The sequence below is a fragment of the Nannobrachium achirus genome (genome assembly GCF_963921795.1).
Source record: "Nannobrachium achirus genome assembly, chromosome: 19".
In the NCBI taxonomy this organism is placed as follows: domain Eukaryota; kingdom Metazoa; phylum Chordata; class Actinopteri; order Myctophiformes; family Myctophidae; genus Nannobrachium; species Nannobrachium achirus.
The window spans coordinates 44270552-44295388 of NC_137826.1; the positions used below are offsets into that span (position 1 = coordinate 44270552).

Here is a 24837-nt window from a genome sequence, read left to right on the forward strand (position 1 = left end):
GCAGACAGGGGGAAGCCCTCTCTCGCCTCCCTCCTATATGTACGATCACCCCATTAAAAAAAAAGAAAGAAAAAAACACATTTACATTTTCAGAACGAGGGATATAAAATCTAATAAAAACAGAAGGGATAAGAGGGCTCGGCCTAAGAAGTGTTGTTCCATATTACCTAAGTGACGTTTCACTGTAAAATGACTGATGGCTGCAGGTGAGAGAACTCAGGCCAGGCCCGGCGCTACAGGGGGGCCTGGGGGGGCATTGCACCCTCAGTTGCAAGTTGTGCCCCCTCAGTTGATATTCTATGTAAAGTCAAGAAAATATCAAAAACAACACATATATTGGCTGAATATTATTATTGTCATAGGGATTACAATAACAGTATTGAAAGACAGTCGAATCCGCAATTTAAAATCACCTAAACCACAGCACAGTAGCAGCGGCTGTTATTTCAGCTCCCAAAAACTGGCATCTGTTGTAATGTAGGTATTATGGATAATAATAAGAATGTTCATTATTACTAGCCTATATAAAAAAATATGTGCCCCCTCACAATTTTCAAAAGCCCCCTTAGTCATTTCATCCTGCAGCCGGCCCTGACTCAGGCCTACTCATACCCACAAGGATACTGAGAGCTTGTGAAGGAGTGGGGGAGTGGGAGAGTGACGGAAGGGAATAATATGATTCAATGCATTGACACTGTTTGTTTTGTTTCGTGTTATTCGGTTCTAAAAGACACTAATGCTCATGACAAGAGTGAGCTCTTGTAGCAGATAGTTCAGACCTGAGTTTCTGCTCCAATAACCTACATCAGGAGGTAAAACGCGAGGTAAAAAGGTGACTGTGGGGAATATGGGTAGAAGAAGAGAGATTGACAGGGAGAGTGATAGAGGGAGACATGCAGGCGGAGGTGGAGCTAAAGAAAGTGACAGGATGTGGTTTTCAGTATTTAGGGAGGAGGGTAATTAATGATGTGAGAGCGAGTGGTTGTTACATGCAACCGCATACGCAGGTCACCCCCGTCTGTCATTACGTACGCCCTTCATAAACCTCCCTCAACCCCTCTGCACTGCTACAGTAATGTTTGTGTGGAAAAGGGATTCCCCTGATAATGCTCGAGTATATTGGATGTCTCAAGTTGCTGGGTCCCCCTCCACTATATGTGAGGTGCAAAGTTGCGTCATTGTTGTGAGTTGCATGGCGTTGCTGCTTGCACGCCATGGCTGTGGTAGTTGCATTTGGATAGATTCCAAACGAAGAATCGTTGTTGTTAGTGTTTTGATTCTAGATATAGATAATGGTCTAAAGCTGAAAGTAACAGTTATAATCCATGATTGATTCATCTGTAGATTTTCTATGGGATTCCTGGCTAATAAACTACAGGAAACTACAGCCTTTCTCTTCCTGCAAAGTTAACATACTGAAATAGAAGCCATTTTTGCATTCATAAAAATAAAAATAATCTTGAAATCGTTGTTTGAAATGACCAATGACCACCTGATGTCATTGATAGGCAGGTTTCTGAGTGTCCACAGCCCCCCTCTGAGTACACAGATCAAGAAACTGTATCATCTTAAAATTATACAATGAGGGCAATTAATATCTGAAGATAGGTTGAACATTGATGAAATGCTCCTTTAAGTTATTCATCATGCTAATTAGTGTATAAACAGAGCCCTGAATAACTTTGATACCAGTGACTCTCATGGTAGCTTAACACTGAATGAATTGCAGCCTATTAATGCTGCTGAATGCAGATTATATTCTATGGTCTGTTGCCATCTAGTGGAAGATACAGGGACCATTAAAACCTTGTTTTGCTCAAACTGTTATTGTGCTGGTTGTATTGAAATACAAGTCAACGTGCCAGCTGTCAAGTCACTACAGTGAAGTTAAGTTAAAACATTTTGTAATGAATGTTGCGCAGCCATTCTGATAAAAAAGAGTTGATAAACCAAAGCATTCTCACTCCAATGTGTTTGCAATTGCAACAATATGTAGCCTATTAATATGAACAAACTCTGAGACCCAGTGATGTTCATTTGCATTTTGTTTTATTCTTTAAGGCATAATTATGGGAATCCAAATGTAAACAAAAGGGTAGCCTACATTCATAGGCGATTCTAGCCTCTTTCAGCAGGGGGTGCACGACCTCTATTACCTCATGACCGCACGACGCACAAAATTGCGGATATTAGCGGTTTTGTAATGTTGTTTTAGCGGATTTCTGCAGTTAATTTTGTACCCAAATGTAACACAATATAAACAAAAAAAAGTGTAAAACAGGTGCTTCTTTTTCTAGACACCATATGTCTATCTATAGGATTTATTTACTTATTTTGCAGACAGAGGCAGCACAGCCAGGACATATAAAGCCAAACATCAAGTTAATCATCATTCATCAAGCAATCAAGCAGTCATTTACATTGGTGGTGTGGCACAACCACACCACCAAAGATCCATAACCAGCAGCTACCAATATTTACAAGCAAGTGAAGCAAGCATGCGCGCTCGCTCGCGCGCGCGCACACACACACACACACACACACACACACACACACACACACACACACACACACACACACACACACACACACACACACACACACACACACACACACACACGGAGGAGAAGAAAACAGGCTGGCTAACTCCACAGTGAGCTTTAGTTAAATAAAGCCATGTCTTACCTTAAGAAAATGACAAGAAAATATCCAATGTTATATTGAGGTGCCCAGAAGAAAGTGTTATTCCTTGGAGGCACAGAACACATTGTGTAATCCAGCCTCGTTGAGCAGCGCCGAAAACTTTAGTTCACGTGTATGGTAAATGTAAAAGCTATCCACATGTCCTATGGATGTCTGTAGTTAACCCCAGGTAGCATATTCCACTGTGAAACAACTGTTTAATTCTGTTATTTAGATAAATCTGCAGGTGTCATCATCTGCCGTTTGTTTTTCAGCTGTGCTGTCAGAGACGTTCAGACAGTCACTGTGATTGGTTGAGAAACCAGTAGTCCTATTACCTCCCGCCCCCCATTTGCTGTGATTGGTTTAGAAGTCATGCTATGGGTGCTTCAAAGGGTCAAAAAAGGCGAATTTGAGATGTTCTTCTTCTTAATGCATATTGCGTGTTTATTATGATAAAAAAAAATCAAAATGGCCGCCTGGCGGCCAGGGGGTGCACGTGCACCCTAGGACACCCCTTAAAATCGCCTATGCCTACATTTGATATAATGGTGACCGTAATGCATTACCAGTAAGACACCCTAAGGGCGAGAGCGACCTCGCCCTTTAGAAGAAGAAGAAGAAGAAGAAGTATTAAAACGAAACAAAGGTTAAAAAGTGCTTCACATAAGAAGAAAAAAAAAGCTATAAGAGACTATAAGAGAATCAACAAAAAATTACAGCATTCAAATTATGGAAAGGACATTTTGAAAAAGTAAGCAGATTAATAATGGAAACCAAAACTTTAACCAAAAGGGCACCCAAAGGCTTAGAACAGGGATTTTCATAATTATACAAGTAGTAACAAAGTCAAGATTTTATTTCTACTATTATTGAGAAACTTAGACCAACAGTAACCTCGTGTCACCAGGTTTTCTCGGGGGCTGTTTGATCCGGTCTAGGCGGAAACCACAAGCAGAAGAAGCGGCGTCGCTTTGTTTTGGTTTTGTTTCCCCAATCCCTATTAAAATGCTCGAGTAGCCTTGTGTACAGTAGTCTTGCCAGTCGCTACGAGTTGGACTAAAAGATGCATATACCAAACAAACTTTTCAAAAGCAAACTACGGTCGTAAGGGGTTTATTAGGTAGGCCCTAAAAGTATGTCCTCTAGCGCAGGTTTTGATCTTTCCGGCCATATTTGAGTCCTTTGAGGACTACAACATGACGTAGAGTGGTTTCTGCTCCCGACCGGATCAAACCCCGAAATATGAAGGGATACCAGGCTAGTGGTTTAGGTTTCTCAGCTATGTTGTATGATATGATATGATTGTGTGATATGATGAGGGCGGTGGAATTAAAGACTAGCATTATTAATGGTCATTTGAGGAGGCTTGTGTTTCCATTCAAAAAGTACTTCAAGTGGGTGGATGTCTGTTTTTTTGTCTTTTCTCATTCACGGTGACGTCTGCACCTATGACAACACTGCGCGTTCAGAGTTACCTATAGAATAGAGACAGAATTGGCAAACTGTGAGATGAAATAAATCATTCCAAAATAATTAAAGTCCACACAACAGCATTGCTCCTAAGGGTGCAGCCAGTCACACTGAACTTTGATTCTGCCAATGCGGCGGATTCAGCCTACGTTTCAATGGGAACAGATCGGTTTATTGCCATTCATTGATTTCCACAAAAAGTGAAAATGATTAGGCAGAATATAGGCAGAATCAATGTTTGGTGTGACTGTACCTTTAAAGTGATTCTTTTTTCACTTTAAAACACAGAAAAGTAGTAGGCTACAGGAGGTAGGCTACAACATTTGGCCACACAGCCTTCATCAAGCGGTTTAAAACTTTAAAGTAGCCTATAAAAAAAAAAAGAACTTTTAGGGTATAGTCACACCAAACTTTAATGCAGCCTATGTGGGCAGATTCTGACTATGCTTTCCAATGGGAACGGAGCGTTTTCTGTAAATCAGCGAATGGCAACAAACCACTCCATTCCCATTGAAAAGCATTGGCAGATTCCGCCTCATAGGTAGAATTAAACTTAGGTGTGACCATAACCTTAGGAGCAATACTTATTCTTTTGAACTTTCTTGCCACCATGAGGCCAACATTTGGGGAGATTTTTAGACCTTGGCAGAAGTTTGCATTCTTGTTTTACCTGCATTAGCAGTAGGGGAATCACTCGGGAGCTGGTTCATGCAGGGGAGCTGGTCAAGCAGCTCGTGACGCAGCTTATACAGAGAGTAAGCATCGATCAAGGAGTTGAAAGCAATGACAACAATCCAACCCAGAATCAGAAACGTTGCATCTGGAAGTACACGCAAAATATAGGCCTATTTTGTTTATGTTTCTGTCATCAACCTGGCAATGTTAATTGTTTTGTGCATTGGTTTTATTTGAACAGTTTGCAACCCAACTAAGGTAATTGCATTTTAGGAGGGACACAAAATGGTTATTGACAAATACATACTGTACTGACATCAACAGAAAGTAAATGATCCTTCTCTCTCACCATCACGATCACAAGCTATTAGCTGGACTGTTCGACTGACGCTGACTTTGTTCAGAACAACAACACAAGTCAAGTTTCCCACTAAATGACCATGTAAGGTGATGTTGCTCATGGTGACAGGTGTGGCACTGCTCAGTGACTGGCTGCTGCTCAGGTTCAGTAGAACTTGGTTGTCCAGCTTCCATATGAACTCAAGGTCATCTCCCTCTGAAGAACAGACAACCTCCTTCTCATTCTTTGGATACATACACACTTGATACACACCTGGCTTGGATGACACAGGAGCTGGAAAGCAAACATGGGCACACACAATTCAATTCAAATCAATTCAAAGGCAGTGGCGGGCTGGCCTTCTGGCATACAGGGCATTTGCCAGGTGGGCTGGTAGGCTAGGGAGCTGGGGGGCTGGTGGCCAAAAAAAAAAAGAAAGAAAGAAAAAAAAAAAGACAGTAACATACAGTAGCCTATAGTCTACTGCATATTGAGCAATCAAATACAACTTGTTTGTCCAATTCTCAGATCAATATGCTTCTTTTCCATTCATTAGCTAACTAGCCAAAGTTCTGACACATTTTGGCACTAATCATGTTCATACTCTGCTTGTTGGTGGTGAGAACTGTACGCTAACTTATACAATTTATGGATTGTGTAGTTGTATAGTTATCATTATGTTGTTGGTAAAAGTTGTGGTATTAAAAGCTTGTGTATTTATATGTGCCGCCCTCGACCTGACGAGTCGGTAGAGTATCTGCGCGTGCGCTGGTTGTGGGGGCTGGTCTGGCCAAGATGCCAGGGCTGAATTTTAGTCCCAGTCCGTCCCTGTTCAAAGGGCTTTATTGGCATGATAAAACATACCGTACATACACACACACGATTCCAACTGGTAATCTCCAGAATCATCCTTCAGTGAGTCCAGCTTTAAAGGTCAATTAATATTGATTACCCCATTCCCCAAATTTTGGTTTTGTTCTTTTTACTGATAACATTTTATTTTCGCCTCTTATACGTATCAATGTCTATGTCATAATTACTAGTAGAGGTCAGATGAATTAACAGAGGCACACCCAATGCTGCATTTCTTTTCTTCTTTTTTTTGCATGTACAGTATGTATTTCCGGTATACATTTTGATGCCTGCATCATTTTTCTGCAAGTGTTACAAGTGTTACACACATCATTTTGCTGCAAGGTTGCAATAGTTTATCAAACAATTTAATTTAAGCCCATAACATGTCGCATCACGGCACGTTGTGAAAAGGTGACTTCATTTGTTACACAGAATGACTTTTCTTTTAGTATATCGACTAGTAATGTTTTTTTTTTTTCTTTTTGGTTCAATAGTTATAAACATGTTTAGAGGAATTATGCATTTTAAAATATTCACTTCATAAATGTAAACAGTTTTTACCATTCATATATTAATTGGTAAGTAAAGGGTCTTCTCATGCACTGCTAACGATTCTCTTTGAATTATAAGAGATTGATAAAATGGTGATAATATGCAGATATTGAAACATACCTTGTGCATTTGCTGTCAGTGCCAGAGCTGTGATGATGATGTATATGGACTTCATTTCTTCTGCCAAACAAAGTGAAAAGAGCAGGTTCAAAGTTCAAAGTTTTGTAAGAGTAAATGTACTTTTGTTTGTTTCCTTTAGACAATGTAGCAGCATTAAGTAATATAATAGTAAAGAGAAAGACATTAAAAGAAAAATAAGAGAGTCAGTAATCTAATACTATAGTAATAAGATAATAAGATCAGCGCATAATGTACAATATACAACTTCATAATGTATTAGTACGTACCACAATTCTTTATGGAACAGCAGTCTAAGTAATCCTGTGCATTGAGCAGCAGGTGTGTCTGGTGGCTTAGCCAGTTGGTAGTACACACTAGACTGCTCCTTGTGAGAGTGATGGTTCAAATCTGAGTGTCTCATCTCTCTGTCCGTGGTTTCCTGTTGCTCGACTACAACAAGCGTTGGAAACCTTCTTGACATGATTTTTTTTATTTCCTTGATTAGTGTGCTATCAACATTACGTTCTTTTGAAATATTTTCTTTCACATGAGGATGTAATGATCATTAGAGCAATAACCCACCTATCTTCCAGACTCCTTCCCCGGTCAGAGTTCAGAGTTTGAATGAATGTAGAATTATTTGCAGGATGTAATTTGCATACAGGTGTGAGGAAACTTAATTTAATTGACTATTTTTTTAAAGATTTTATTTTAAAAGAGAAATCCTCTCACACATTTATACCAGTGTGACAGTGATCACCCTCCCCCTGTGCAAGTCAGTGTCAGTTATCTACATTAATAAGATAATAAAATAAGCGCATGCATACCGGTAAGAAAGACAGTCTAAGGGTGAGAAGCGACCTAAGGGCGAGATCGGGCACTTGGGTACATGCACATGGGTTCTTTGACCTGTACAGTATACTCTTCTGCTGAGCTGGTCGAGTCATCACTGTGATGTCAGAACAGGTCAGCTATATCCATATATGGAGTCTGTGTGGTCAGATGTAGAGGTATTGACCAGCTCCATATATGGAGATCTAGGTGATGATCCAGTCGTCTCCATGTATGAATATCCAGGGTCTGATGAGGTCAGTGTCATGATCTTCATGGAGATCCAGGTGATGGAGCAGTCTTCATTTGCAAATGAACTCTGTCTGGCCATATATGGATTGCCAAATATGGGTATTCCCAGATATGCGCTTAATATTGATGACATCGGGACAAGGATTTCCATATATGGGCATTGTTATGATCAAACACAATGCAATCTCACTTAGACAGTTCATTCTAACCCTTGCTTTATTCCTGTGACCTCCTGCGATCTCTGGGGCCGCTGTCTGAGACATTTACTGTCTGGTGCGGCATGGTTCAGGCGGTGTTTCTCAATAAGTTTCCATAGGTTTTCTTATGTTTCTCAGAAAGACTGTTGCTTGTTGAGTGATATTCTTGCACAAGTATAGCTACGTGCAGAATGCAAGCATCTAACTTCCTGCCATCCTTCAGTTAGGAGCCGCCCAGATAATGTTTCCTGCACTGTGGTTGCATTTCGCTCCATCTCCTATTCCATTGTATTTGTGAAACACAGCGAGCGTTTACTCAGAAAGGTTAACCAATGTATCTTTTGATGTTTCACAATATGTAACCTCTTCTTCACCTTACCCCACGTGACTACCACTGGGATGAACTTCCTACTATGTTATAATATCTTGTCTGAGTGAATAAAGACAGAACATATTGAACTCCAACACCTGTTTGTTGTTTCAGTCTGTTCTCTGGGTTTTCATAATTTCTCTCCACATCACCATAATCAACTCAAAGGAGGCATAAAGGGGACAAGGATGGAATTAATTTGCAAGTGTGACCCGTGTCGCGTCAACGATATGTCCATATGGGCATTCCCAGATATGGGCTTAAGCCCATTGCACACAGGCGCGTTTAACCGCACGGATAAAACGGACAATATCATTTTTTGAAAAGAAAACAATGATTCTCTATGACCTCATGCACACCGGCTCCGAATTAGCCGTGCGACGAGTGGCTGCCGCCGTGCGTTTTTTTCTCGATCGAACCCAGTTCGATTCGTGCGTCTTGTCGCATGCGGTAAAAAACTCATCACTCCTTTTATGACTCCTTTTTGGATCCGCAGCGCCGATTCCGCACAGCCTTGCACACCAAATCCAATGTGTTTTATTCATGCCGCAAACGAAAAAAAACGCAACTGTCCTGTGTGCAAAGGGCTTTAATATTGATGGGCATAACAGATATTCTATTGTATGGGTATTCTCAGATATGGGCTTAATATTGATGGGCATAAAAGCTAATGTATTAGCGTCGCAATAAGAAAAATCATCAATTATTTGTGCAAACGTAGGCTATAAAAATATAAAGGCTATGAATTCTTAATGTGAACCATAATGTCAGTGTTATGCCTGCTTCACTATTGTATTTCTTAAGAAACATGTCTGCAGCACACACTTGAATTTAATGTTTTTTTTATGTCTGCCAGTGGACGTTCCAAGAAACTACTAATGCATTGCAGCAAGCTATTTCTGTATGTGTAATATGAAAACCACACCTTGTTCCATCGCCTGTTTCAACAGCAGCCCACAGCTAAAATAGGGTTTAGTTACTGCAGAATTGGGGAGAGCATGAAGAGGGGGGGAGAGGGTATGACCCAGATGGGTGTGGTAAGATGGTGGTAGATTGAGGAAGCTGGTGTGAAGAGAATTCACTTTACCCATGATGCATTGAATTTAGAGATGCATGTTTTCTCGTAATTAAAAGGGGGTTTTGGTTCAGCATAATAAATGCTCCTTAAATGTCAATGTAATTAACAGGCACGACTATAATATAGTCTGTATAGTATTATGGCTACATACAGTAGCAACTGTGAAGTAGTTACTTGGGCACTAAGCACACCACTCAAAAGCTGATCACCTTTTTAAGGTCACATTCTGCATGATACCCACAGTCACAGGGGTGTAAATATAAACTGTGCAGGCAGTGTGGTTTCACTGGGGCCCTTTGAGTGGGGAGCCGGATACAGAACGGACCCTCCAACAGTGTGTTGAATGGCCGGATGGAGAATGGACACCCACACCCACACACCACACACACCACACACACACACCACGCACACGCACGCACGCACGCACGCACGCACGCACGCACGCACGCACGCACACAAACATAACCCTAACCTTAAAAGAGATTCTATTGTATGGGTATTATTCTCAGATATTGGCCTAATATAGATGGGCATAAAAGGGATTCTATTAGTGTGGTTGCCCTAACAGGGCATCTGGGAATCAGATGTAGAGATCAGCTCCATATATGGAGATCTAAGTGATGATCCAGTCGTCTCCATGTATGGATATCCAGTGTTTGATGAGGTCAGTGTTGTGATCTTCATACATGGTTATCCAGGTGATGATAGTCAGCAGTGTTGATTCAAATGAATTATGTCTATATGGAGCGTCCATATATGGGCATTGACAAATATGGGCTTAATATTGATGACATCAGGGATCTCCATGTATGATTGCCAGAACAGGGTGTCTTGGTCATCGAGTCAACAATATGATGTCACTAACAGGTCAGCTATTAGACATTGAGGCGTTACCCACTGACCGACTGGTTTCATAGAAAACTGCGACCTACGGCAATAACTTCAGAAAGAAAAATCATCAATTATTTTACTAAAGGCTATGAATCTTAATGTGAACCATAATGTCAGTGTTATGACTGCTTCACTATTGTATTTCTTAAAGAGGTGGTGCCATAGTTTTGTACTTTTTCTGTTTTTCATGTGTCTAGGAGGTTGAAAGTACTACATTAGACCCCCTGGTGTGGTTTTTATGAGCAATTATGTATTCTCTTGGTATTTGTTTGTTTTCTCTTGGAGGCTGCCACCTTGTGGTCAAAAGTGTCAGTTAAAAAACACAGATACAATTACATCACAGAATCAACTCCTCCCCTAATTACCATTCACCCTACACTGTGGGGTGTGGCTAACTGAGCTGGGTCACCACCCACCATGACATCCATGCATACTTAATGAACTGGGGGTGTGGCCACATAAAAACCCAATTTTAACTCTTTCTGTATACTTTTTTGGAAAATATCTTCCTCCTAGTATAATCATAATACCTGATAATCATGTTTTAGAGGGGGGGGGGGGGGGGGGAATCATGGCACCACCTCTTTAAGAAACATGTCTGCAGCCCGCATTTGAATTTAACATGAACACATTGCATGTCTGCCAGTGGGCGTTCCAAGAAACTGTTAATGCTTTTGCTGCAAGCTATTTTTGTATCATATGTGTGATATGAAAACCACACCTTGTTCCATCACCTGTTTCAACAGCAGCCCACAGCTAAAATAGCCTTTCGTTATAATTACTGCAGAATTGGGGAGAGCAGCATGAGCTGAGTCTGATGGGTGGCCCAATTCTCCCTCATTATATGATTAGGAAAGCAACCTTGAAAAAATTACTTGTTGTATTGTAAAATACTGGATGATTGTGAATTGCAGTAGGCCTAGATAATGAAACGTCAGTGAATGTTTCTTTTTTTTCTTTCTTTTTTTTAGTTAATGTAGCAGGGTGGGCATTGTCCACCCTCACCCATTAGTGGGACAAAAGACACCTGTGTTAACGACACCTACCTGGTTGACACCTGCCATTTACATTGCCCTACAGAGCCAGGGTGCAGTAATTCCATCAAAGATTTGTCTGAAAATGGGTTTAAAGGTGTTTCAACTGGTCAGCCAAATGAGATATAGGCATATAATTGATATTACACTAATTGTATATCTGTTCTTCAGCGGGTAATTGTAAAACACAGATAAGTCACCATCGGTGTGTCCAAAAACGTAGTTACTGCACTGAGAGAGAGAGAGAGAGAGAGAGAGAGAGAGAGAGAGAGAGAGAGAGAGAGAGAGAGTATAACTGATATTCAGATCATCCAATGGAATACTTTTCATTCTGAGCATTACAAGAAACAACAAACTAAACAAAAATTATCTATGGGGATTCCAAGCTAATAGAAACTACCGCCTTCCTATTCCTGCTAAGTTAGCATACTGAAATAGAAGCCATTGTTCTTGCATTCATAAAAAAAAAAAAAGCTTGAAATCTTGTTTGAAAAGACCAAACCTGATGTCTGATGTTTTGGAACTGACACAGACCAACCAGACAGAAATTGTATCATCTTAAAGGGGTATTGTTCACCCCAAAATTACTTTTTTTTCTATTGATTACTCACACCATGGAGACTTGAGGCCAATAATATTTTTTTGTATTTGTCGCATTCCTAAAACAATAATTTGATTACAATAAATTGATCCCCATTGATTCCAGATGGGGACCCAAATGCATTGTATTTTACTCCACTGCAAAAAGAATTGGCCGTTCGAAAATAGCAGATCTACAAGCTCAGGCCGCCCCCCCAGTACCCCATACTTCCTGCAGTAATGCCAAACGGTTCAAGTGTACCAAGTTTCACGCTTTTATGAAGAAGTGAACGATTTTCGTCTCAATTCACTGGACTAACAGCTTGCTGCTTTAAAGAACGCAACATAACGTCTCCTCTCCTGTCTATAACTAAGACATCTTCTGCTAACAGGTATAACTCTTTCCTGAGGCCAGTACTACGTATGAAAGGTAAGAGCACATGCATGTGCAAATATTTGGCATACTTAAATATGAAAAACACTGCGCCTTAAAGGAGAACAAACTGCAGGTTGGAAGCTGCATGAGCCACTACTGAGCCTTTGATTATTTCTTTCACTTTTCTCAGTTCTAATGAAATATTTTGCCTCACTCCTCCACTGCCACCACACTGAAGTTAAGAAGTATTGATTGATTCTGTCCCACAGGCTGTGTGTAAGTACCTTTACTTAAGTACTACTTAAGTAACATTTTGAGGTATTTGTACTTTACTTGAGTATTTCCAATTTCCAATACTTTTACTCCACTATATCTTGGATCCAAACTACATTTATTTGAAAACTTTAGTTACTAGTTACTTCGCAGATATAAATTATAATATTATAAACATAGACATGAACCACTTTAGCCCTATTTTATACCTAGGCTATTTGAAAATAGCCAATCTACAAGCTCACAACGCGTCGCATCAGATCTGCTATTTTCAAACATGTTGTACTTTTACTTTTGGACTTTTGGTAATTGTATCATCTAATCAGGCTTTTATGAATACCCTGAACAGTTTTTAATTAGCTTGATTGAATATTTAGATATTTGATGTAAATGTTACCAGGCCCTCCTGGCCCAGGGCCTCTCCCCACACACACCCATTGTAACTTCAAACTTCATATGATAGATTCATTAAAAACACCCATTATTTTTTCTGGTGACTCATGCTACCCTCCTAATATGTGAGCAGGCCGTGTTTTTTCGATAACTTTTTTCATTTATTTTTAATAATTATTTTGTTGTATTTCATTTTTTCCATTTTCCCAAATAATTATAAAAAATTAATGAAAAAAGTTATCGAAAAAACACGGCCTGCTCACGTATTAGGAGGGTAGTATGAGTCACCAGAAAAAATAATGGGTGTTTTTAAAGTGATCCCTGACTAATACGACAAATATGTCTTAATACATTATAATTGTCCTCTATAACTACAATGTAAAATTAAAAACACCTTAAATATTTTATTTCTTCTAGAAATAGCTAATCTTTCACTCAGTAGGGGAAATGCCTGTCGCAAGTTGATGATGTCATAAATGCCATGTGTCATTTTTATGGCATGCATGTGCAAAAAAACAAAACACAAACACATTTGAAATATTGATTTGATGCTCATATTAACCATAGGAAGTATTAAGTTTGTTTTTATTTTCACATGCATGCCATAAATTCCATAATAGGGATAGATCACACTTGACATTTATGACATCATCAACTTGCGACGGGCATTTCCCCTATTGAGTGAAAGATTAGCTATTTCTAGAATAAATAAAATAATTGAGGTGTTTTTAGTTAGGGATCACTTTAATGAATCTATCATGGTTAAAATGGAGTTTGACGTTACAATGGGTGTGTATGTGGAAAGAGGCCCTACCACTGCTCCCTGTTGAAAGTGGAGTATCCCTTTAAGTACACAATACTTTCATACTTTTACTCAAGTACATTCTGAATTCTGGACTTTTACTTTCTCTACATTGCAGTATTGATACTTTTACTTGAGTAAAAGATGTGAGTACTTTTACCACAGGGGTACCTGCTGACTCTGCCACTAGACTGTACTTTGGTCAAATCAAGACAATGAGGTGGGTTTGCTCACTCACTTAAGTTCTAATGAGTAACTTGTGGCTTGTTAGGCACAACTCTAATGGGTTATGGCACGTGTGGTATAACTGTCATTGGAGTTGAAGGTGAAACACGTGCCATACTGCACCTGGAAGGTTCTCAGCAACCTTCCAAGCCTGGTATCTGGGAGGATTACAGAGGTTTGTTGGGATTTTCTAGCCTGAGTTTTTCTTTTTCATCCAAGGGCTTTTCTTTTTCGTTAACAAATGGGAGAATACGATGATGCCACGGCCTTCCTGGGGCAGACTGGCCCTTATTTCTGGAGGATGTTTTTCCTCATAAATGTCGTCTTCCTGTACCCCGGACTCAATGGTTTGAATAGTGTATTCATCGCCGCCACCCCAAAACACCACTGTTTCATTCCCGAGGCCAACCTGAGTGCGGCGTGGAGGAAGGCCATCATTCCCATAGAGGTGGTGAACGGACAGGAGGGGCAGAGCCGATGCCGGCGCTACAGACTGGATGAGGTCAGGAACCTGTCTGCTCTGGGCTACATCCCCGGTCAGGATGTGAACCTCACTGAACTGAGACAGGAGAGCTGTGTGGACGGATGGAGCTACAGCCAAGACGTCTTCCACTCCACCATAGTCACGGAGGTCAGTGTGTGTGTGTGTGTGTGTGTGTGCGTGTGCGTGTGGGTGTGCGTGTGCGTGCTTGCGTGTGTGCGTGCGTGTGTGTGTGTGTGTGCGTGCGTGCGTGTGAGTGCGTGTGTGTGCTGAAAATGTTAATGGCCCAAAACTGTGCAAGTTTACCAAGTTTCTGAATTTGATAAAAAAAACACCGGACTATAAAAAAAAAAAAAGAAATAGCCGATCTACAACTGGTGATGTGCTGTAAGTTTGTAGATGCGCATGTCTGTGTTTGTGTGTGTGTGTGTGTGTGTGTGTGTGTGTGTGTGTGTGTGTGTGTGTGTGTGTGTGTGTGCGTGTGCGTGTGCGTGTGTGTGTGTGCGCGCGCGCACGGCAGGGGTGGGGGCATGTGTTCACGTGTCTGCTCTGCATAAGGAATTGTTGGTTGTGAGAAAAGATCAAATCTGCTGGGATCCTTTTTTTTTAATCAAATCTGGTCCCCCCCCCCCCCTTCTATCCAGTGTCATTGTTGCTGTCTTTCTTTTTTTCTTGTGTAAATGAATCACCAGAATGATCTCTCCTAACAGTGGGACCTTGTGTGTGACAATCAGTGGATGGTTCCGGTTTCAACCTCAGCTCTGTTTGTGGGCTTCCTGTTTGGGGCCTTAATCTCTGGACAGTTGTCTGACAGGTATTTTAATTTTTTTGGTAATTTTCTCGTTTATGTTTATGTTTATGTTTATTCAACTTTCAGAGTTGGGTTATCACAGATGTTTAAAAAAAGACAGGTGCCATTAAAAAACACTGAATTATTTTGCTGATTACAATAAAAATCATAAAATCTAAAAATGCATTTGCCTATCTAAAAGTCCATATAAGCTAAAAACACAAATGTAGAATCCACTATCATTTAAGAAAGAGTCTGCACATGTATGGGATTGGTGATTTCTTGTATCTCTCAGTTTTGCATGTTGGAGTGTCCAGGTCGTCTCCATTCGCCTAAAACACAGGTTCTTGTATTGCTGCAGTTATGACTGCAGTACCTTACAAGATGATTTCCTCCTATGTAGCCAATGTATGATATTATTAATGTGATGCAAAGAACACAAATTCTGTACTCTGTATGACTCTTTTTGGTACAAACAGGAACAATCTTTGTCCATGACAACAGCTCCATCTACTGTTATGTAATGGATTTGCATGACAGAAGATGGCAATACAGTGGATCAAATGCTTAAAGATGGCCCAGCCAGCCCTGCATTCATGATGTCACCACCTCTTTCATTTCATATTCCATTCAGAAGTTTGTTGGCGTCCCTATTTTAATGTGTTGAGACGTGTTGAAGTTTTGAATTGTCATTTACATTAAAAATTTGCTTTGTTGTCAACAATTATTTCTGTTCCATGTAGGTTTGGGAGGAAAAAGATTGTCTTCTCCTCACTTGGATGTCATTGTTTATTTGGCGTGCTTCTGGCCTTCTCCTACTCATGGGTGATGTTCTGTGTCGTCCATTTTCTTGTTGGAGCCTGTCAGATAACTATATGCGTCTCCACATATGTACTTGGTAAGTACAGTATATATTCCTCAGTCACCCTTTGCTTATCTAATTTACCCAATCACCACAAGAACAGTCGATTACTGACTGTTCTTGTGAAATGACCAGTGGTGGAAAACTTATGTTTTACTTAAATACAATTATCAATACTGCAATGTAGGAATACTCTGTTACAAGTAAAAGTCCATAATTCAAAATTCACGTGAGTATAAGTAGAAAAAGTATTGGCACCACATGTAGAAAGTGTAGAAAGTTCCTCCTATGTTTTCAAATGCATAAAAAGAAATGTGACGTAGGCCTTGTAGACCTTGTAGAACGTCTATTTTCAAATCACAGAAATGTATATAGGGCTGAAATGTTTTATAATAATCTAAATCTACAAACTAACTAGTAACTACAGTTTTCAAATAATTGTAGTGGAGTAAAAGTACATTTGCCTCTGAGATGTAAGTAACTAGTAACTACAGTTTTCAAATAATTGTAGTAGAGTAAAAGTATATTTGCCTGAGATGTACTGGAGTAGAAGTAAAATATGAAAATTGTACTCAACCCTTAAGTTCTGTTTTGATTCACTTCACCTTTGTTCTGTTCGCAGTTCATTTTGACACGTGGGATATTTGGTTTCAAAAACAATCCTAATATAAATTTTAAGTTAGCAAATCATCATCATACATTGACTTTGTCTCAATCCCAAACAATTCATATGATGTTCAGATGTCAAAGCAGGTTGTGTGCTGTCGATGTTGGAAAAAGCCTCCACCTCCCCGGCCTCCTCCCTGTGGCATTTAGCTTCAGTTGTAATAGAATGTAATGTAATAAGATGAAATGCAGATTCTTCTTTTCCTTTCGGCTGTTCCCTTCAGGGGTTGCCACAGCGAATTCATCTGCCTCCATCTCACCCTGTCCTCTGGCCTCCTGCCTGGAAGTTCCAACCTCAGCATCCTTCAACCGATATACTCACTATCCCTCCTCTGTACATGTCCAAACCATCTCAGTCTGGCCTCTCTGGCTTTATCACCCAAAACATCTGACATGTGCTGGCCCTCTAATGTACTTGTTCCTGATCCTATCCATCCTTGGTACTCCCAGAGAGAACCTCAACATCTTAGTCTCTGCTACCCCCAGCTCTACTTCCCGTCTTTTCCTCAGTGAGAGTGTTGTCGTCTTGTACGTCTTCCCTTTTATTCTTGCTGATACTTTACTATCACACATCAACCCTGACACTTTAGTCCGTTCAGGTTATTCTATGATTGTGGCAATTATTGGAAGTTCATGTTTGTTTACGTACATCTGTAATTTATGCTCTGCTCTGGGGGGGTTTGATATCAGATTCGGTGTTAGGGGTACACAGATAAATCTGTTATATCACATGAGCAGAGTCACACCGCCAAACTCAATGCAATATTATTGTAATAAATGGCAAATGGTTATACTTAAATAAATAGTAAATGGTTTGTTTATTTTGAGCTGAAGTGTCTAAATGAACTACCTTTTTATTTATTTATTCAAATGAAAATGTAAAACAGGTCAAAAAGACCCGAACAGTACTGGAGGTAACTGTGATTCCTTTGGATTATATTGTCTTCCACAGGGACAGAGGTGCTGAGCAATTCTATGCGGGTGCTCTTTGCAACACTGGGGTCCTTTCTCTTCCAATGCATTGGATACACGATGATGGCCCCGATTGCATTTGGTGTGAGGACATGGAGGATTCTTCTTACGATTCTCTCCGTGGTGTCTGTGGCTTACATCCCATTATGGTGGTAAGTTCCTCATATCTGCAGGGGTCTATGAGAGGTGCTGACTGCTGACTAAAGGCATACAGTACTGTTTGGAAGTGATCAACTCAAAAGTCAATCAAATCCTTGAGTGGCTCAAACCCTTGATCCATGTGAGACACTTCCGAGCAAGCTAAAGCGAGCTTGTCGGCCTGCCGAGCGTTGCGAAGGTCGCTTGAGCCTACTCAGTGCCTCTGTTACATACCGATAGGGTCAGAATACTAAATCATGTTTGGGATGAACTGTCACTCAAAGTGCCTCTGGCCAATCACAGCTCATCCGCCGCTACAGTTCATTGGAGAGACCAGTAAAACGTGAATACTGGCAGATCACAGCGCATATTGTTCTGGACTTAGGATCTAGTTCCTATATCCGAACGTACCTCAGGTTATGAAAAGACCTGCCCCAACCTGCCTCTATTGGCCTACTTAGATCACGCAGGGCCTATACCAAACTTTTCGGAATTTCCCAGACTCTTAAAATAGAAACTCAAAAATACAAAATAAAGTTTCCCACACAGCAGGTACGTAGGCCTTGAATTACTAAAGTTTGAGAACTCCTGTTATAGCTTATAAAATCAACACCCAGTAAATACAAATTGTTTGTGCAGGTTGCTCCCAGAGTCTCCTCGTTGGCTGTTCACTCAGGGCAGAACAAGGGAGGCTGATGCCATACTGAGGTATGCAGCCAGGAAAAACAAGGTTGAAGCACCACTGGTGATCTTTAAAGAGGCAGAGGTAAGGACCATTATGCTGGTTAGTGGAAGCGTCCCATGAAATCTTAGCTTATTTTTCAATGACGACACTAATCCTGTTAAATGCCTTGTTTGTATTACTTTATAGAATGAGGTTTCACTGACACCAAAACAATACACCTTCCTTGATATTCTGAAATCCAGAAACATAAGCTGCATCACACTCTTGATGATGATTTTATGGTGAGTCCCAGTCTCATCTTTCTGTTTACAGAGAAGGTTTTGCATTCACACACATTCTGATTAAAGAGAAGGTTTAACATTAACACATATCTGCATTCTTAAAGATTCAAGTTGATTAAAAGAATATTATGCAAAAAGTGAATTGTATTTAATGAATGTGCTTGATAAAACAATGTAAGGTATCAACAAACAACTAATGTGATTAACTTTTGAATATTTGTTTTTATTCTCAAGGGTGGCAGTAGTCATGGGCTACTTTGGACTCTCCTTGAATACTTCTAATCTAAGCGGAGATCCCTTCTTAAATTGCTTCATATCATCCTCCATTGAGGCCCCTGCTTATATTGCAACTACATGGCTTTTGAAGAAATGTTCCAGGAGAATAATGCTGTCCTCATTCGTCATCACCGGAGGAGTGTTTCTCCTGCTTATCCAAATCGTCCCCAAAGGCAAGTCTAATTGTGTGTTACATGAAACCCACATAAAGGGGGAAACCACCCATTTTCAACATTGAACTGTCATTAATATACTTTAGAGGTATATTAATGACATAGTTCAATGTTGAAATGGGTAGCTTTCCCCTTTAACCTAATCTCACAAAAGCATTGATTCAAATGTTTATCTGCATGATGGCATATAACTTGTACCTATCTTGTATTAAGTATTGCCAGTGGTTATAAAAACATAATCAGACCAGGCTAAAGGCCTCTCCATACTTCGACCGAAATGTTCGGTGAGTTGTGTTTTCCGACGTGCAAATTTCCGAACTCTCGTTCGGTCCAATGCTTTTCAGAAGTCCCGAGGGATATAATTTTATGGTAGAAAAGGACCTTTTGACCGAAAATGGCGGTTTCGGTCAAAGTATGGACAGGCCTTAATACGCAACCCCAAACAGAATGTCTCATACAGTATCAAACAAAGTAATTACTACAAATTCCCATTTGCCTTCATCTTTCACAATCCATGTTCTACTTTCAGGTCAGTTTGCATGACAAACTTAATGTTTAAATATAAAAGCTTATTTAGTTAAAACAATGATTTTTTTTTTGCGCACCCACAGGGAAATAAAACAAAATTCCTTTTAAATTGTTCATTTGGCTTCCCATCAAGCCTCCAGGGCTGTGTCTGAGGTCCTTAAATAAACTTCTAACCTTTCCTTATATGTTAGTTCCGCCCACTGAGTAAGCATGTCTGAAACGAAAAGGAAAGAGGAGAACCGGAGCTAGAGAGCACTCCTTTTTGTTTGCTTGGACAGCGCGGAGGTGCCGAAAGATTTACTATTCTGTACCCCAGTGTATGAAACTCGGATGGCGCTGAGTTGGTTCATGCGACCTTCGCTACGCTAGACACGGCGATTCGCTCACTACCGCTCGCTCGGCGGTGTCTCACGTGGTTCAAGGTCGCCTCAGATGCCGCGCCTCCGCCATGGTCAATGGAAACAAGCGCTCCCGCCCAGAACTCATGGACTATTCCAAATGAAGCAGACATGAGACGCTGCCCAGGTGTCTGTTTTTTGCTGTCAATTCCCATGTGGTTGTGTCGATATGTGTGGCTTTCAGTTCTCGCTTGCATAGATCTTTGTATCGTAGCTGTGGACGCCCTCGTGACCTCTTTCCCGAAACAAGCTCACCATAGGAGGTCTGTGGGGATTCTGCCGTCCTCCATACGGCACACATGACCCAGCAAGTGAAGACGTTTAACACACACTGGGTGACTTTGATTAAACAATGATTTAATCGTAGAGTTCCACGGTATTCTATAGATTTTTGAGCGGTGGTCACACCGTCTCCTATACGTGGCCGTGTGTGTGGGTATGCGTCCGTCCGTCCGTCCGTCCGTCCGTCCGTGTCTGTATGTAGCCTGCAGTACCTTTTCTGACCACACATGTTAAGGGAGGGGCGCTGTTTTTCAGGCCAGGCACACTCACACACACACACACACACACACACACACACACACATGCACGCGCACGCACACACACACACACACATACACACACACACACACACACACACACACACACACACACACACACACACACACACACACACACACACACACACACAGCCTCCACCGCTCAGTTCACACGAGTGTGATTTTTTCTTATATCGGAGGCTCGGGGTAAAAGTAATCTGAGTAAATGTAATCCAAGTATTTCCGGAATTTTTGTGCGAAAGTATTTACTTTCACTCAGAACAGAAAAATTACAATCTTACAATTTTGGAACGGCCTGTAGAGAAGGGCTTGTTTTAAACATGAACGTGATCTGGAGTTAGATTACGAGATAAATCCACTTTTGTGAATCTCATAACACTGGCCTGTATGCTATTATTCCTACCGTAGGAGACGCCGTTTGAAGGAGCGCTCGTTTTATGATTAGAGATGTCACAGTTATTGTCCACGACATTGCAAGCGGCGCGAAGGCCAGCGGACGTTGGTCCTGCCAGGGCCAGGGCCGGCCGCGCGAGTTACGAAGCCGTGGTGAATGCAATCGTTATTACGGCCTGGGCAAGGATAAACGCATTCACACCCGCCCGCGCAGTCCAAGTGACCACAGCCGAGCGCTCCAGACCTCCGCTCCAGCCAATCACAAGCCGTGCCTTCTAATTTATGCAACTGCGTCTCCTATGATCAGGAGACTTCCCGATCACGTTGTCTCCCGTTGCATTCTGGGAATTGGAGTGTTTCTCTTCAGCCGCGGCTGCCCCATATACAGTACAGTTTAATATAAACGCGCCGTGGGCACTGGGAGACATTGACGGTTTGGTGTGTGGGCGCGTCGGGCGCATCCGGAGTGTTCGTTTATTATTGTGATGTTTTTTATCTGCTTATTGTAAATCGCTTTGGATTAAAAGCGTCTGCTAAATGCCTAAACTGTGGAGGGTATTTTTGCACGGGCCAGAACATCCCTGTTGGGCACCTTGTCTTCCCAAGAGATGCAGAGTATTTGCCGAAGAGTATTTGCCGAAGACAGTGCATATGGGAGGCATATTCTCCTTTACTGATGAGCCTTGAGTGTCCATGTCTCACAGGCATACAGGAGTGTGCTCACCACACAGGCCCTAGCTGTACCTTACTGCACTATACAACTACCTAAATAACATTTAAAGCCATCAATCCCATGCTCATTATTGGTGTCACTTTTACATTCACACACCGGCAATAATTCTTACAAAATGGGTGTCACATCTTGTCAAATGGTCTCAATCTAATTTCGGAATTAAATCTCCCTCCTCTGCAGACCATCTTGAAATTGCTGTGGCCATGGAAATGATTGGGAAATTTGGCTTCACTATGGCCTTCAGCACAGTGTACATCTACACGGCAGAGCTCTACCCCACCGTAATCAGGAACATGGGCATGGGCATTTGTTCTTCGGCTGCCCGTATTGGCAGCATCACAGCTCCTTACATCCTTTATTTAGGTAAGTATTATGTGCTGTTACTGTATGGAACACCTGAGACTTATATTGGAGTCATTCACTTAAGAGGTATACCAGGCTGTGTATACCATAGTATTGTCACTGCTCAATGCTCATACTTTACTTTATAACAGTAAGACTCCCTAATCGGTCCCTGCGACATACTAGTGTCATGTTTATTTAATAATAGATAAACAGTGACCTATTAGATAGGCTATTTTTGAAAAATGCATTTTTATACACATAATTTTGGTACTTTAAGTATATTTTTATAACATTGCTTTTGTGCAGTGTACATTTTTATAACATTGCTTTTGTGCAATGTACTGGACTAACAGATTATGCCACACTTACAGATAATAATAGTATGAGAATATAATACCGTGCCCTCTGGAAATGTTTATTTATCACAAATGGTTGCATTGTATTTGTGTGTGTTCACAGGCGCTTACAATAAGTATCTACCATACATTCTCATTGGAAGTCTCACTATCAGCTCATCTGTGGCCAACCTCTTCCTTCCTGAGACCCTCAATAAGGACCTTCCAGAAACACTGGATCAGATGCAGAAATGTCAAGGGTAGGTTCAAATCCCCCAAAGTTACTACAATGTACTTCATTCACACCGATTCACACGCAGCCTCTATGACGGGGTTTCTCAAAGTGGGTATGGTGATAGAAGTCCAGGGGTGCAGCAAGGATGCTTTGATAATATTTGGAATTTGTCAATATCACTTCAGTTCAACCCACCCAGTGCTCAGCCATCTCCAGTTATACTGACAACTCCTGCCTTACCAATCACAGTGGTATTCCAGTAACCCACCCTCCCTCCCTCTTCTTTGCTACCTCTATCCTGTTCTACAGATTCCCGGTGTGCTCTCGCAACCTACCTCAGCAGAGAAAGAAAAAAAAGGAGCTCAATGGAAATAAGACGTGTGCCTTGGTCCTCTAAGCAAAAGTATCTGGGTCCGCGACACCCCCAGAACCACCGTCATGGGCTGCACCCAGGGCCGGATGCAGGATGAAATGACAAAGGGGGCTTTTGAAAATTGTGAGGGGGCACATCTTTTTTTTTATATAGGCTAGTAATAATGAATATTCATTTTATAAATCTATAATACCTACAACAGATGCCAGTTTTATAATAATACAATATAATAATAATAATAATAATAATCAGCCAATATTTGTGTTGTTTTTGATATTTTCTTGACTTTACATATATAAACTGAGGGGGCACAACTTGCAACTGAGGGTGCAATGCCCCCCCAGGCCCCCCCGTAGCGCCAGGCCTGGCTGCACCCCTCCTAATCACACCTGCCATCCCTTGTCCAGTGCTCTTGACCATGTAAGCAGCACACTCCTCATTTGCGTGTGGTGCTGAACATAGATGATCACGCCAGCACCCCAAATGTCATTCTCGCACCCATGGCCATCTAAGCCCCACACACCACAATTGTGTGTAGTGATGAACTTAGATGACCAAGCATTCAGAATGTCATGTTATGCCCTTGGCCATCCAAGCCGCACACTCCATGCTTGCCCTTGTATAAGCGAGGGGTGTGACTTTATATGACCACTCCAGCATCCCCAATATCATCCATGCCGCAGCCCTGATGACCGTGCTGGCTCCCCATGCTGTTCGGGCGCCGTGGCTGCACACTGCACCCTTGCGTGTAGTTATGACCTTCCTTCTGTCTGATGCTTGGTCTCTCCTAGTGAAACGTTAGTTTTAATCTATCATAATGGAAACAGATGTTCTTTCAAGTTTTCCTCATGATATGCTGTATTTTAAGGTGAAATATTTACATATTTATGTTTATGTGCTATATGTGCTATATAAAAAAGGAAGTGAGCGGTGCTGCTGATGATGATGATAATAGACTTGACGTCACAGGACAGGGATCAAAATATCAGTATTTGATACCATGGGAAAACCCTTGGAAAGACACATGCATACACACAGTCATAATCAGTTCGTACCTCTCAAAAACTCAAAAGCCCCACATGGTTGAGCGGAGACCCTCAGGGCTCTATATTTATGCGCAATATGACATAAATGTGGGTGCTGTAAAGTACGTAACAATGTCATTCAGGCTAGCGTGGATGAAAACATTATTTACAGGGGTGCCCTGTGCCAAAATGTTTGAGAACATATGAGAAATTATACTTTTGTTAGTGTGTAAACTTCTATTACATTCTTCAATCAATCAATCAATCAATCAATCAATCAATCAATCAATCAATCAATCAAAATGCCTCCATTTGATGCTGCTTATTGTGGGCTCACTTTAGCAAGCGCACTTATTAGTTGGCCCATGGCCATGACACTTTTTGGACACCCTATTTCTTCCACATTTTAGAGCTACAGTACAGAGGGAACTCATAGTGTGTGTGTGTGTGTGTGTGTGTGTGTGTGTGTGTGTGTGTGTGTGTGTGTGTGTGTGTGTGTGTCAACCCGGACGAGGTAGAGGGAAGGACGGGGACTGTGTCCGTCCTTCTCTCTCGTCCGCCGGATAGTATCCATCCATCCACTAATACAG

General features: G+C 41.2%; 1 protein-coding gene across 1 annotated transcript; it reads left to right on the forward strand.

Moving 5' to 3' along the window:
- Positions 1–14239: 14239 nt before the first annotated feature.
- LOC308304851 (solute carrier family 22 member 4-like) lies at positions 14240–22878 on the forward strand (the record flags this gene model as incomplete). Its single annotated transcript, XM_080749479.1, has 7 exons — positions 14240–14629; positions 15190–15293; positions 16013–16094; positions 17248–17306; positions 19108–19334; positions 22115–22297; positions 22739–22878. The coding sequence occupies 7 exons, from the start codon at positions 14240–14242 to the stop codon at positions 22876–22878; spliced, it is 1185 nt and encodes a 394-aa protein (XP_080605605.1).
- Between the last annotated feature and the right edge of the window lie 1959 nt (positions 22879–24837).